This window comes from Strongylocentrotus purpuratus, unplaced genomic scaffold (assembly GCF_000002235.5).
Source record: "Strongylocentrotus purpuratus isolate Spur 01 unplaced genomic scaffold, Spur_5.0 spur5_scaffold_18, whole genome shotgun sequence".
Lineage (NCBI taxonomy): Eukaryota > Metazoa > Echinodermata > Echinoidea > Camarodonta > Strongylocentrotidae > Strongylocentrotus > Strongylocentrotus purpuratus.
Genome location: NW_022145603.1, coordinates 7,756,483 through 7,772,038, shown reverse-complemented (window position 1 = coordinate 7,772,038; position 15,556 = coordinate 7,756,483). Strand labels below are relative to the sequence as shown.

At 38.3% G+C, this 15,556-nt stretch overlaps 1 protein-coding gene across 1 annotated transcript in view; it reads left to right on the top strand.

Annotated features, from left to right (window-relative positions):
• Positions 1 to 15,556, top strand: part of LOC589875 (fibrillin-1) — an 88,628-nt gene that overhangs the window by 27,996 nt on the left and 45,076 nt on the right. The window contains exons 12-22 of the mRNA XM_030989122.1: positions 754 to 1,002; positions 1,390 to 1,578; positions 3,528 to 3,715; positions 4,869 to 5,049; positions 5,734 to 5,859; positions 6,684 to 6,815; positions 7,571 to 7,690; positions 8,291 to 8,536; positions 12,114 to 12,239; positions 13,228 to 13,344; positions 14,488 to 14,610. Of these exons, the coding sequence (XP_030844982.1) occupies positions 754 to 1,002; positions 1,390 to 1,578; positions 3,528 to 3,715; positions 4,869 to 5,049; positions 5,734 to 5,859; positions 6,684 to 6,815; positions 7,571 to 7,690; positions 8,291 to 8,536; positions 12,114 to 12,239; positions 13,228 to 13,344; positions 14,488 to 14,610 (1,797 nt within the window). The remainder of the gene's footprint in view (positions 1 to 753; positions 1,003 to 1,389; positions 1,579 to 3,527; positions 3,716 to 4,868; positions 5,050 to 5,733; positions 5,860 to 6,683; positions 6,816 to 7,570; positions 7,691 to 8,290; positions 8,537 to 12,113; positions 12,240 to 13,227; positions 13,345 to 14,487; positions 14,611 to 15,556) is intronic.

Below are 15,556 nucleotides of genomic sequence, written 5' to 3'. Positions count from 1 at the left end.
CAAATACTTGAACATAGAAAAGGATCTGTTCTGCCTAATTGATGCAAAAGATGTAGTTTGCTCAACATTGTGGGCGCTGTAAAGTGGCGCCTGGCTGGAATGCTCCACATGGTGTGGAGAATGTACATATATTCTGTGCAGGCAAAGCCTTAATCGAATGAACGGGGTAAAAATGTATCTGTGAAGCGCTGAGAGACATTATGGATGTATGAAATGGTATACATAAACCCATAATATTATTATTATTATTATTATAAATTGATCACCCTAGTACATGTTTATTGGTGGAGTAATCATTGACTAAAAATACCTGGTCCGTTTGTATAAATCATACATATCTGTGACACCGACAAAGCAATAGTTAATTCATGTATTATGATGGCTGAGGCCAACGTGTTTCAAGAGTCTAGATACATAATATGTAAGTTATGGGCTAGAGTGTATCTATCTATGTTCCATAGCTTTGAGGCTGTTGGTGCGACAATGAAACGGTCCTTTAGAAGCAGGTTCTCAATAACTTTCTGTCTCCACCATTTCTAGTTACTGGTAGCTGTTTAAATGACATTCCCAACATGTTTTTACATTTTCTCAAGTAATCCTGTAATGCATGTACGTTCAGATTGCGATATACATGTAGAATTGAATTAATCTGTGAGCACCTAAAGACCACTTTTCTTGTCTCCCTTGAGCTGTCTTTATTTTATTCAGATTTCACTTAACCATTTATCTTTTATTTATTTCTTTTCTCTGAAGGGATGATCTTACCGAGTGAATCCCTCTTCGATTACGGTGATCGGGATTGGAGTTATTATAACGATCCTGACTACGTCCCTCCCTTCCTCTCAGAGCTGATTGCAGCAGATCCGGAGTTGGCAGCAGAAGCTATAGCGTTTTGTGGGGGTAGTGAAGCATGCCTCTTTGATTCCCTAGCAGTTGATCCATCAGTTGGTTTAGAAACATTGTCTTCTAATAATGCTTTTGAAGAACAACTATCGGATTTAAGTAAGTTTCAGTTCGTAGTCATTTTCTTCATGTAAAAGAAAATGAATACTAATGAATTCAAATTAATTTTTAATACAAATTAATGCTGTTTGGACAGCATGTTTTGTAAATCTGTTTCAAATTTTTAAACACCCCCTCTACCGTAAATGAAACATCATGCAAAATACTCTGGTACAGTATAAATATGTTTATGTAAATGCGCTATGTATCACATGAAAACATAATTTAGAAATGATATTCTTCTTATTATTATCATTACTTTCAATAATATTTATTTTACTTTTACTGTGTTCATTATTATTGTTTTGATTATTATTAATATTTTTATTTATGTTATTATTATTATTATTAATGTTGTTATTATTTTGTTTTTCATTTAACTTATAGATAACTTCCCACCAAACATCACATCTGTCATTGAGACCAGTTCGACAGATGCACTGTCAGAGAGCGGTATTCTGCGTGTAACTGTTGACCAAACAGTCACCTTACAAATAACAGCTTCAGACCCAAATGATGGAGATGTTGTGCAGTATTCATTGCAGGGTGTTCAGCCTGGCGCAACCATAGACCAAAGTACATTGCAGTTTAATTTCAATTTTTAGTGACATTTAATATTCATCTTTTAATCCAGTATGCTACGATGACAATTACAAATCAGACATGAGCAGTAAAGCTTTGACGATCATGAAAAAGAGTAATTTCATTAAAAAAAAATTGGTAGGAATGAATTCCTTGATTGCTGTGCATAAGCATCAAATATCGGGAGCCTAAAGTTAGAATCTAGAACCTAGAACCTTGGGTAATTTGTGAGCACATTAACCCTTATCAGGCCAGGGAGGGGGGGGGGGACCATTATACCCCCCTCCGCAAGTTTTCTGATTGTCCTGGAACTCGCGAGGATGACCACCACTTCAATATTAAAATACGTAAGTTAAAAAACAATGGAGAAATTATCGAAGCAATAGATAACATAAGAAATAACCTGGCCTTACCAAATTTGTTTGTTGTATTATAATTCTAAACGGTCTAAAGAATATTCAATGTATGTCATGAAAACTAATGTAAATAAAATATGAAGAGTTATTGATTTATGGTAAAAATGTGAATTTTATGAACTTATTTGCATAAATTACCATAATGCTAAATTTTTCAAAACCGTTTATTGGTTACCTTTTTGTCCACAGACTGCCAATGGGATTGTTACCCATGATCTGATGATGCAGGTGTTTCGCCTGTAGCTTTTCTTCTATCTCTTTTTCCAAAGAATATGTTTATTTTGCTTTCTCTTTTTCACCATACAAAAAGGTCATCTGGTGTTTTTTCCTCCCGAATCCTTAACCCTAAAAAGGCTGGGGGGGGGGGGGGGGTGATTTAGCCTGCCCCCTTAGAGTCTTGCACATCTTTTTAGACACATTTTCAAAAATTTGCATTACAAAAAGCTCTTGTTAAAACTATACCCCACTACTATAACACAGGAACCAATGTAAATCAGGTGGGGTATCATGACCCCACTTTTGTTTCTCTCGTTAAAACTTGGACAGAGCCACTATACCCCACCACTATGGACCAATGTAAATCAGGTTGGGTATCACGACCCCACTTTTTTTTCTCTCGTTAAAACCTGGACAGAGCCTTGCAGCTAGCTCTGCGTGAGAGACTAAGATATTGGATTGCAGCTGTATTCTTCATCATCTTATGTAATAGTCTAAACAAAATCTTACTGGGGCTCTGCCTGTAAGGAAATGAGAAGTAGGAAATATATATTTTACTCGTTTTAAGATATTGTTATGTCCAAAAGTCACTTATAATTTAGATGAAGACCATAATGAAAGTTCTAACGAAGCAAAATGACCCAGAATTGGAGATATACCAACAATTTTAACTGTGAAAATTAAGCACTCTTTCTCCCTTCCTCTGTCCCTCTATCATGCTTATATCTATATCCCTCTCTATCACCCGTCAAGGTCTCGCCGGGGGGGGGGGGGGGGATTACATTGTATAGCACTAGTTTTTACTTTAGGCTTAGCTCTAGGAGTAGTGAAAGTCAAATAGAGTACCGAAGCTGTGACGTCATAAAAATCTATTAGAATTTCTCATTTTTTTCTTCGTTTTCTGAAAGAGCATAACAAATAATGTCCAAATGTCGAAAACCAATTGAATATGTTAAGTATTGGCTGAGCTATGACCATCTGAATGAATATATTTCCTATAGGAACTCAGTGTTATATGCTATGGCTCCTGGCTCCTAATGGTTAGGAGCTAGAGCATAATAACACTGAGCTCCTATAGGAAATATATACTATACTAGTGGCGATCTCTACGTCATCCTTTTGTTCCATGCAGGGAGGGGAAGAGGGGAGCTTTGTCGCTCCTGCGAACATAAGGATGACACAAAAATTGCTGCCACTGCCGGACGATAGATTTACATTGCGTGTCATACATTTTTGTTATTATATGTTTTTATTATTATTGATTATTATTATTATTATTATTATTATCATTATATTCTTTGACTGTTGCAGATACTGGATTGTTCACATGGACTCCTCCAAGCTTAGATGTTTCTATGGTTGAGATCGTAGCAACCGACGGTTTTGGAGCAAGTACGTTACAAGCTTACAAGGTCAGAGTGTGTCAGTGTTCCAATGATGGAGTATGCAACTTTGACATCTTAGCAGCAAATCAGGATCTCAACAACAATGGCTTTACCGTGAGTAGAAATATGGAATTAGGTCTACTGGAAAAGAAATTAACAAAAGCATATACAATCATTCACTATTAGTAGCAGCAAACTTAGATCTTGAAATATCAATGCCGACATAGTATTTTTTTTGGTATTTTTAAATAATTTTTAAAATCAAACAAATGTACATATTTTTAAAAACGCAGCTTGTGATTGCTATTGGTGTACCAATACCAATGTTTCTTCTGTATGATCTAAACAACTTTGTCAATGTTTTCTCAAGCAAGTAATTTTGCATAATCTCTTTGCCCTATTTTTACAGCAACACTTTTATTCCACAAAAATAAATTACTGAAGAATTCCATATCTCCATGCATAACACAGTCGCAGAGACTCACAAATAATCACCTTACTGCTCTTTTTAGAAATCATGTTCAAATTATGTAACCATCCATTGTAATGTTTTGCACATTTATCAAAAGGTGGCACAAAAATTGAAATTACCTTGATTTTTTTTCCAGAGTCCTTTGTGACTGTGTTTTACCAAAATACAGACTATGGTGTTGTAAATTGTAACAGAAAAATAGCTAGAAGTACTGTAAGAATGTTCTTAGCACTTCTATTCATACATGACATTTTATTTTTGTTATTCTTGCTTTTGTTTGATTTGTACAAAACGTTTCTTAACTAATTACCCATCCATTACATGTTTTATAATTTGTTTTCATAAAGTAAAGTTCATCTACTTTTTTTCATGGCTTTGATATGTACTGTTTATATATATGTTTGTTATCCATTTTAAATAGTAAATATGATATTGCACTCAGTAAAAACAAGAAATTGGACACTATTATCGTTATAGTTATGATTCTAAAAAAAGTATCTAATATTAATCTAGCTTTCATAAATTAAAATAAACATAAAATTAAACCTCTTTAAAATTATATTCATTTGTAATTATACCAGTCATGCATGAGTGAGCAAAAACAATTCACAATAAATGAGTCGCTGAATGAAAATGTAAAAAAATGGGCATCTGGTCATTCAAATTGTCATCAGTTAGGATCTTAGGTGAAAAGGGAGGGTATCTTGACTGTGCTTGCCAAACCATGCATAGTTCAAATATTTATTTTTATGTTAACGAAACATCAATGGATTGAATTTAATGACTGTGTTACAGGTTGTCACATGTACATGCGATGTTGGCTGGTCAGGTGATCACTGTGGTATAGACTTCGACTCCTGTCAAGGTTCCCCTTGTTATGAAGGTGTTTTCTGCTCTGACGAGCCGCCACCTTCAGTTATGCCGATGTGTGGACCATGCCCACCGTCTCTTACAGGAGATGGATTAACTTGCTTTGGTATGCCTTTGTTTACCATAGAAGTAACAATAATTTTTAAAATAATTATCATGATACAAATTAAGATAATAATAATATTGATAATAATGATAATGATGAGAATAATAATAATATCATCAATAATGATAATAATAATTACAACAGTTGAAATGTAGTCATTTATAGTGAGCAACATTTTCACCCAGATGGTGCTCCAGCCTCTGAAAATAAAAAGATTGATGACAAAAATAACCTAAAGGTGCTTAAAATAAAACAAAACAACACATTCAGGAGAAAACACTTGTTAATAAAGTGTTTTTAGTATTCTCTTAAAGTCATCTATGATTTTTTACTACATCATGATACTATATCAAACTGTACTGATTATCATAGTGCGACATGTACATTTGTCGTTTTTTAATTCATAACCCAACTCCTTTCTGTGTGTAGTTTTCAGCAATTTGCCAGTACATTTCTTGTTGTTTTGATGATTCTAAAACATCACTGCATGCAATATTTATTATATATTACTTTATTGACTGTTCACCTTTGTTTCTAAACAGTTTCTTCCATAATGTACTTGTAACTGCATGACCAGAACTCAACTTCATCTTTCAGTATCAATTTTAGCCCCCAAATTTTCATGGAACGGACAGTTTATTGTGTGCTTTTAGATGACATTGTTTTATGCTGATTTTTGTCTAGATGTTGATGAGTGTGCAAATGGCACACTTAATGAATGTGATCAAAACTGTGATAACAGACTTAATGGATATGATTGCACATGTAATGATGGCTTTACACTTGATATGGATCAAAGAAGGTGTAATGGTAAGTATATTTTGATTACAATGATAATAATAGTAAGGTGGTCTTTATGATATACAGCCCACCTGATAATAATAATGATAATAATAATAATGATATCAATAATACATTATACTGATAAAAATAATGATGATAATGATGATAATAATAACAATAATGATCCAGAGAATCCAATGACTATGGTAATAATAATTACAATTTAAAGTGCTTAGAAACATTTTAGTAAGCGTTTTACAAATTTGAATATTATTATGTTTATGTCAATTTATGTTCACAGTTTCATAATGCAATTCACTGAAACTTGTTTAACTTATAGGATATGCTATACATTAGACTGACCCTTCATATAAAGCATAATTTCAACGCAATGAATCACCAAAGTATATTTTGTGACAGTACAAGTACAGTAATAACTATATTATTCATATATAGTCCTTGTAAATTTGATGTTTTTTATGTTTTTTTCGTAACTCAAGAATGAAAGTTGGACTGATTGTACTAGGGCCATGGTTGAATATTTGTCGAAAATGCTTAATATGTCCCATTATCAAAAAATATATAAATCTTGACAAATTGCAAAACGTAAGGATATGAACAATTTAATTTCTTTAATTATTATGGCATGTATTCATTTAGTCCTGATTTTGAAGATCATAATTTCTACAAAAGTTTCAAAGTAAGTGTTCACCTAAGATGAATGAATAAATGCTAAAACGAACAAACCTGAAAAATGCCGCGTTTCACAGCTTCACATCTGAAAGAGGTTTCAGTCACATGTCGGGTTAATATGAGTTGTATCGGAAATTGAAATATTTATTTATTTTCAGATATCAACGAATGCATATTGGGTACACACGGTTGCCAAAACAACAGTCTTTGTGATAATACCATCGGTTCCTATCAGTGCTATTGCGAAGTCGGATTTTCCCCAATTACAAATGATAACGTCAATTGTGAAGGTCAGTAATGTCAACTATAATGATGATGATGATGATGATGATATGAATAGTGAAAAAGTAAGAGTAATGATAAGAATCATGATAATAATCATTACAATGGTTATGATAATTTTGGTTATAATAATAATCATAACAATCATAATAATAAACATGGTAATAATAATAATAATGATAATAACAATAATGATTTTTAAAAGCACACCAATGATTAGGTTCACGTTCACCAAAAGGCAGAAAAGCTAGTACATGGTGGTACATGTAGCTGCACTACGTTATACAAATATTGAATGCTCCAGAGTTCAGTATAACACAATGTATGAAAAGACAAATTCCTGAGTGATGTTATGCATGCTGACGTTGAAATAGAATTGCACTTGGGAAATTCTGACTCATAATATATATATTTTATATAGAACGATATGCATTCAATATGTGTTGCATAAAAGTATAAGGGTATTTGAGATCTCATACCTTGGGGGTTTGTTCAAGCCATCAAGCTTTCCATGTCAGATCTATGCGGCTAAGGCAGTACAAACAATTGGTATGCGCATACTTAGATATATGCGGTATGACGTACATTTTATCATGCAAAAAGAGGCTGTATGTTGCATATTTGGTCACGTATAACAAATTGCCATGTGATTGCTTCTCAGCCAATAAGATGCTCTCTAACAAACACCCTATTTCATAAAAAATTGTATTTTTGTTATGATGATGATGATGATAATTAAGCTTATGATTGTCTTTATTCCCAGATATTGATGAATGCACGGTGGAGAGCCCATGCGATGCGGAAGCAACGTGTGGAAACAATGAAGGCTCTTTCATATGCATGTGTAATGAGGGTTACGTAGGAGATGGAACCACTTGTACAGGTACAGTACCGCCCATGATAAACTTCCACATTTGCGCGGGCAGAATGCGGGTGAATATGTATTGACCACGCTCAGTATTGTTTGGTGGCGATTCACACACAAAGCCATTAATTCCTTGCACTGTTTGACAAGGTTGCCCCTATTGGTGAGCATGCTTGCACAAAACACTTAACTGCGGTCAGGTATATGCAATATGTATGAATAGACTGTCTAAAGCCCACTGCATACTGTACGATCTTGCATCGGTGGAAAAGAGGAAGAGAAGAGGAATGGGGTTAGGATAATCTGGCATTGGTAGGAAAGAGGAGGAGTAGAGGACAGTGATTGGATAATAATGATGATAATAAAAACGGTGCTATAAAGTCTTTGAGCGGAAGGGGTAGTAGAATGTTTGTTGGAATCCGGCATTGGTAGGAAAGAGGAAATGTAGAGGAACGGGGGTTGAAATTTAGTGCTCATTACACCCCCCCCCCCCCAACTGGGCGAAATATCGGTAGGCACGATTTTCAAATTTTCGGGGGCACTGAAAAAAGAAAGACAAATTGTGCTCACCACTACCCTGACCTAGCTGTCACCTTCTATTTCTTTTCTCTATTCAAGATATGAATGAATGTCTGGACGAATCTCTAAATGACTGCGCCTCACAGGCGACTTGTGTTAATTCACGTGGTAGTTTCTCATGTGCGTGTGATGAAGGCTGGGTCGGCAACGGTACCTACTGTGAGGATGCTAATGAGTGCTCCACTAACGATGATTGCAGTGCTGATGCGACGTGTGAGAATAATCCTGGGAGCTACCTCTGCACCTGTAATGCAGGATATGTTGGAAATGGAATTGAATGCTTTGGTAAGTCAGGAAGGTCTTCACGGGTATAATATTAAACTCTATAGTGCTCATTCAGATGTGACCTGCTAAGCCACCACAGTCTTTTTACATCTAAATGAATGGCAACTGGGTTCAACAAATATTCTCATGAAAATGCCTCTGTGTAGAAAATGAATGGGAACAAAGTGGATCAGGTTAGAGTGTGTCAGGTGGGTCAGAAAGAAGCAGTACAGTAAATGGAAACACCCCCCCCCCCCCACCCCAACCGACCATGGACCATCTACTGACTGTTTCATGCTGGCTGACATGCACATACACTGGGAGGGACCTGACAGAGGCCAACAGACCATGGAACATCTACTGACTGTGTCATGCTGGCTGACACATACACTAAGAGGGACCTAGCTGGCAGAGGCCAACAGACCATGGACCATCTACTGACTGTGTCATGCTGGCTGACACATACACTGGGAGGGACCTGGCAGAGGCCAACAGACCATGGGCCATCTACTGACTGTGTCATGCTGGCTGACACATACACTGGGAGGGACCTGGAAGAGGCCAACAGACCATGGACCATCTACTGACTGTGTCATGCTGGCTGACACATACACTGGGAGGGACCTGGCACAGGCCAACAGGCCATGGACCATCTACTGACTGTGTCATGCTGGCTGTCACATACACTGGGAGGGACCTGGCAGAGGCCAACAGACCATGGACCATCTACTGACTGTGTCATGCTGGCTGACATGCACATACACTGGGAGGGACCTGGCAGAGGCCAACAGACCATAGACCATCTACTGACTGTGTCATGCTGGCTGACATATACACTGGGAGGGACCTGGCAGAGGCCAACAGACCATGGACCATCTACTGACTGTGTCATGCTGGCTGACATGCACATACACTGGGAGGGACCTGGCAGGGGCCAACAGACCATAGACCATCTACTGACTGTGTCATGCTGGCTGACATATACACTGGGAGGGACCTGGCAGAGGCCAACAGACCATGGACCATCTACTGACTGTGTCATGCTGGCAGACACATACACTGGGAGGGACCTGGCAGAGGCCAACAGACCATGGACCATCTACTGACTGTGTCATGCTGGCAGACACATACACTGGGAGGGACCTGGCAGAGGCCAACAGACCATGGACCATCTACTGACTGTGTCATGCTGGCTGACACATACACTGGGAGGGACCTGGCAGAGGCCAACAGACCATGGACCATCTACTGACTGTGTCATGCTGGCTGACACATACACTGGGAGGGACCTGGCAGAGGCCAACAGACCATGGACCATCTACTGACTGTGTCATGCTGGCTGACACATACACTGGGAGGGACCTGGCAGGGGCCAACAGACCATAGACCATCTACTGACTGTGTCATGCTGGCAGACACATACACTGGGAGGGACCTGGCAGAGGCCAACAGACCATGGACCATCTACTGACTGTGTCATGCTGGCTGACATGCACATACACTGGGAGGGACCTGGCAGGGGCCAACAGACCATAGACCATCTACTGACTATGTCATGCTGGCAGACACATACACTGGGAGGGACCTGGCAGAGGCCAACAGACCATGTACCATCTACTGACTTTGTCATGCTGGCTGACACATACACTGGGAGGGACCTGGCAGAGGCCAACAGACCATGGACCATCGACTGACTGTGTCATGCTGGCTGACAAGTACACAGCAGGGAGGGACCTGGCAGAGGCCAACAGACCATGGACCATCTACTGACTGTGTCATGCTAGCAAACACGTACACAGCAGGGAGGGACCTGGCAGAGGCCAACAGACCATGGACCATCTACTGACTGTGTCATGCTGGCAGACACATACACTGGGAGGGACCTGGCAGAGGCCAACAGACCATGGACCGTCTACTGACTGTGTCATGCTGGCTGACACATACACTGGGAGGGACCTGGCAGAGGCCAACAGACCATGGACCATCTACTGACTGTGTCATGCTGGCTGACACATACACTGGGAGGGACCTGGCAGGGGCCAACAGACCATAGACCATCTACTGACTGTGTCATGCTGGCAGACACATACACTGGGAGGGACCTGGCAGAGGCCAACAGACCATGGACCATCTACTGACTGTGTCATGCTGGCTGACACATACACTGGGAGGGACCTGGAAGAGGCCAACAGACCATGGACCATCTACTGACTGTGTCATACTGGCTGACACGTACACAGCAGGGAGGGACCTGGCAGAGGCCAACAGACCATGGACCATCTACTGACTGTGTCATGCTGGATGCCACGTACACAGCAGGGAGGGACCTGGCAGAGACCAACAGACCATGGACCATCTACTGACTGTGTCATGCTGGCTGACACATACACTGGGAGGGACCTGGCAGAGGCCAACAGACCATGGACCATCTACTGACTGTGTCATGCTGGCTATCACATACACTGGGAGGGACCTGGCAGAGGCCAACAGACCATGGACCATCTACTGACTGTATAATGCTGGCTGACACATACACTGGCAGAGGCCAACTACATGGCTCGTACCTTTGCTAGATATTGGGAGGTAGTTGTGTGATATGACTCAAAATGATATTTATATTTTCAATTTGAGTTGTAACTGTTGAAATACAATTATTCGGAACAAGCTAATGAAATGATTACATAACATTATAAAAAATAGTCTATTTGGTCACAGGTGGGCGAACAATGCAACAATGGTCCTACGTGTACTCCATATTTCTGTGTGTTGTAAGGATTACAAACAGTGAAAGTCGGTATGCTTCCATATGCACAAAAATGTTTAGCACTTAACAGAGCGTTCGCGAATAAGCCTGTACAAATAAAATCTCTGGTTACAAAATACCTCTTTTAAAAATGTTCAAGCTTGAGTATATAGAGGGCAACACACAGAAACTGCCATAATCTCCTGAAGGAAACTCAGTGTTTACATTGGCGCTGTTTGGGAGTACCGCACGTAATACCATAATAATCGTACATAATGCAGTCATATGAAGTCTGCATGAACATTTGCAGTGTACGTACATTGCATACAAAGTGAAATATCATGTACGCGTATGTTGCATGCTTGCTAAGCAAGATCTAGTAACGCCCGGACATTGACCATATTTTGATAATATAATCTTAATGAATTTCCATCAAATATCAAATAAAACTTGCAAGATTAAATTGTAAATAAACATGTTTACAGAACTATAATAATGTGCATTATATAATGTATTCAATTAATCGCATATTAATAAATTTGATATTTTAAAGCTAAATTACAAACAGTCGTTCGAAATTCGAGATAAATCGGGCACGGACGATATTCTCGGTCATTTGAGAAGTAGGCAAGTTGGCGATCACTACATAACACTGAGCCAATAATACGCTCCCTTGCGTAAAAAGTTTGCACGATGGCATAGGTATCGCACGTCTGTGTGTTGTCCTCTATATACCCACGCTTGAGCAACTTTAAGCCTGAAGTGACTTTTTTTTGCAATATCTTGTCAATCTACTTTTTGCGTAAAAATGTTGCTCACAAAAAAATTGACATATGCTTTGATATTTCTATCTAGACATCGACGAGTGTGCCTCTGAAGATGATAACTGTACCATGTCAGCTCTGTGTGTCAACACAAACGGATCGTTTGAGTGTCAGTGTGCCGACGGCTACATACAAAATCTACAGGGAGAATGTGAAGGTGAAGAGAAAACTGTCTTACGTTGATGATCCTAAAAATTACAGCCCATAACAACTTCTGTTTTGCCCAAAAGATTTAATGATTATGCAATACAATAAGGACATTATATATTTTATTATGCCTTGGCAAATCTTTACATGTAAAAAGACATGTGTCATGAGTTTGACAAAAAAAAGGTGGTGCTGTACACATGTTGGTTCCATCCTAGAGTAAATTGTCTTCAAAACCATATACGGTAGACTAGCTGATACAAAAAAATTTGGTAGCATTTTCGAATTTGAGTTACAATGTAATTTTCTTGCTAATTATTATATTCACAATTGGTGTTAACAGCATTTTGAAGTTGGAAGACCAGGGGTGGTGAAGGAAGCGGTGCTGCCCATACAATTTGAGTGGTGAAATTTAGAATTTTGTGCAATGTTGAAAGTCCTAGTAAATTTTGGTCAAAACTTGACATATGTCTACAATGTTGGTATCAAATCTAAGCTAACCAACTTTGTATTACCGTCTTATAAGTAAAAGGTTAGTTTGGCTAGTAAATGGTAATGTCTGAAACTGAAATAATGGGAATTTCAATCATAAATTTGTGCTGTCTGTACATAATTCAACGGGCAAATTTAATTTTGAGTAGTTGTGGGAAAGTTAGAATATTTCGGTCAAAATTTGGTACATGACTACAAATTTGGTACCAAATCTATCTATTGAAATCCATCTTACTGTGTTATGTATGTAAAGTATGTTAGACTTTAAAATTACTAGTGATGCAACACTTAATATATGACTATTCGTTTAAAGACTACCTCACTATAAAGACCGCTTTTCTTGTCTCCATTGAGCGGCCTTTATATACAGGTGTGTAATTGGGTTTTTTACCGACGTTTATCAAATCAATCAGATATAATGATTAGTGTCTGGGGACCGACCTTTGGCATCACTATCCGAAAGACGTAAAGGTTTTCACTGTAATGCATTATCTATCTTTATCTAGATGCGAATGAATGTGTCAATGACCCTTGTGATATGGACGCACAGTGTGTGAATACTAATGGATCATTCGTCTGCTCATGTAACGAAGGACTTCAAGGAAGTGGACTCACATGTGAAGGTAGTTATAAAGACCTATATGTACATGTAGCTATTACAAATTCTATATTCTTATAAATTATGAAAAAAACCTAGATAGTCATGGAAAAATAATTAATTATGATAAGTTATGGAAAGTCATGGACATTGATAATAGGTCTGAGCCATGTGGGGCTATGGCAGCCTTCCAGTTTGAACTGACAATGGGCGTGGTATTCGTACATCGTTTGGATGACACAACCCTAACCGAAATGGTACCTATCTAGTTATGGAAAGAGGTACAAATAAGTCCATGAAAGAAAAACTCATTAAAAAATTGAAGAAAATTGCCAAAACCTTGTACACATATTCATGTAGAAATGCCGTGCAACTTTGTCCATTGAAGCCATTTCCACTGTTGTATTTTTGCACTCTTAACTCAATCACCAAAACATTTGTTGTTTTGACAGAAGGGGTACCCTGTTGTACTGGATTCAAAATATGAAGTCCAAATATTTGTTTTACAAAGAGATACAAAGAAATAGACTCGTCGATGCATGTGTCTGTGTTCACATAGAACAAGGGCCGCGTGAAAGCATAGACGTACTTGCGTTCCGTGATAGGTACTTTAGGTTATCCTTTGTTTTCTTCAAACTTCTTAGCCGCTAACCCATAAAATACCATGTAGGTTTTTTAGGGTGACTTCATATACTCTAGCTATACACAAATTGCATTTGGAGATGATTGGTGCACTTCAGTCATGTGACAAACTATCAACCAATCACGGTCTATATGTGGCCCATATGGCATCGCCATTCAAGTCAGAGCAGTACTATTTTAACTCATTTCCAGGCAGAGATAACTAAAAAACATACAGAGACAAATAATATAAATTGTATAATGATACTATAAATGATATTTATATTAATATTAATGTTATCATTATTATTTGTTCTTAATGTTATTATTGGTCGGACGAAATTTATTGAGTGCTTGTGCTCCTTAATCATGGTAGCTTGGCTTAAAGCCGGGGTGTGTTATATGATTGCAGGTCCCTTAAGGAGAACAGTGTAAATGTTGATGAGGCTGCCCTTGGTAAAGCAAGACATTTTATTAACATAACACAATTATTATTACTTTATGTTTGTTAACTGTCATTGTTATTCTTATTGTTCTATTTTCACAGATATCAATGAATGTGAATTGGGAACTCATGACTGTCAGCAGAGCTGCATTAATGACAGTCCTGGGTTTAACTGCAGTTGTTTTTCAGGTTTTATTCTTACGAATGATGAACAGACATGCATGGGTATGTATTTCCTTTTGTTAACCCTTTGAAGTCCCCCTCCCTCATTTTGTGGTTTGACGTGCTGGAAAGCTCTTGATTCAGAGCTGTAACGAGTATACCACATGCATGATAAGAAGGGAGACAGAATTGGGCAATTGGGCCCTTAAATATAATAATAATAACTCCCTTGGGAGCATGCCAGCCAGGCGTTGCTTGACTCTCAAAACTGTTTGACCAACAATGACGGTCACATCCTACTGGGTACCCATTTAACACCTAGGTGGAGAGTAGCAAGTCCAGGTTAATTTCTTCCCAAAGGATATTAGTGTCGTGTCGGGATTCGGACCCTAGCTCAACCTTCGCATACAATATGCTGTCCTGAAAAGGAAAACCCCAAATCTAGTAATGCCCCTGTAATAACGTATTTGCCGGCGATAAGGCCGCACCGCCGCAGAGGCCGCACCCCCAACTTTGACATTTCAAAGAGGGGGAAAAGGAAAAAAAAAAAAAAAAACGGACAAAACAAAATAATCATAATTTTCTCGAAAACACTATTTTTTTTTTACAAACTGATACCAAATTCATCAATATTCTTATACTTTAGCGGAAGTTTAGCTAGAAAAGCGATCGCAGGCAGATTTGGTGTCCGATATACCCCTACCACAATGTACGGTGTAATGCGAAATTGCATGAAATGGAAAAACAAAATGGCGACTTCGGATGGATGCTTCGCGGCAGGTTCGTTAAACAGTCCCTTCCTTTACTTTTGCAATGCATTGGCACGAACTTAGATCAAGATATATCGACAAATGTTGTTTTTAGGAAGTTATTTTCGTCTTCATGTCAACATTGCAAGATAAAATTGTCGGTAAGATGTTTGGAAATGTCCTGTACCATAGTGGTATTGTTATTTTACTGTTTCTAGTCCCATACGTGCAAAATCGTGTTGGTTTTGACTTTTTTTTTT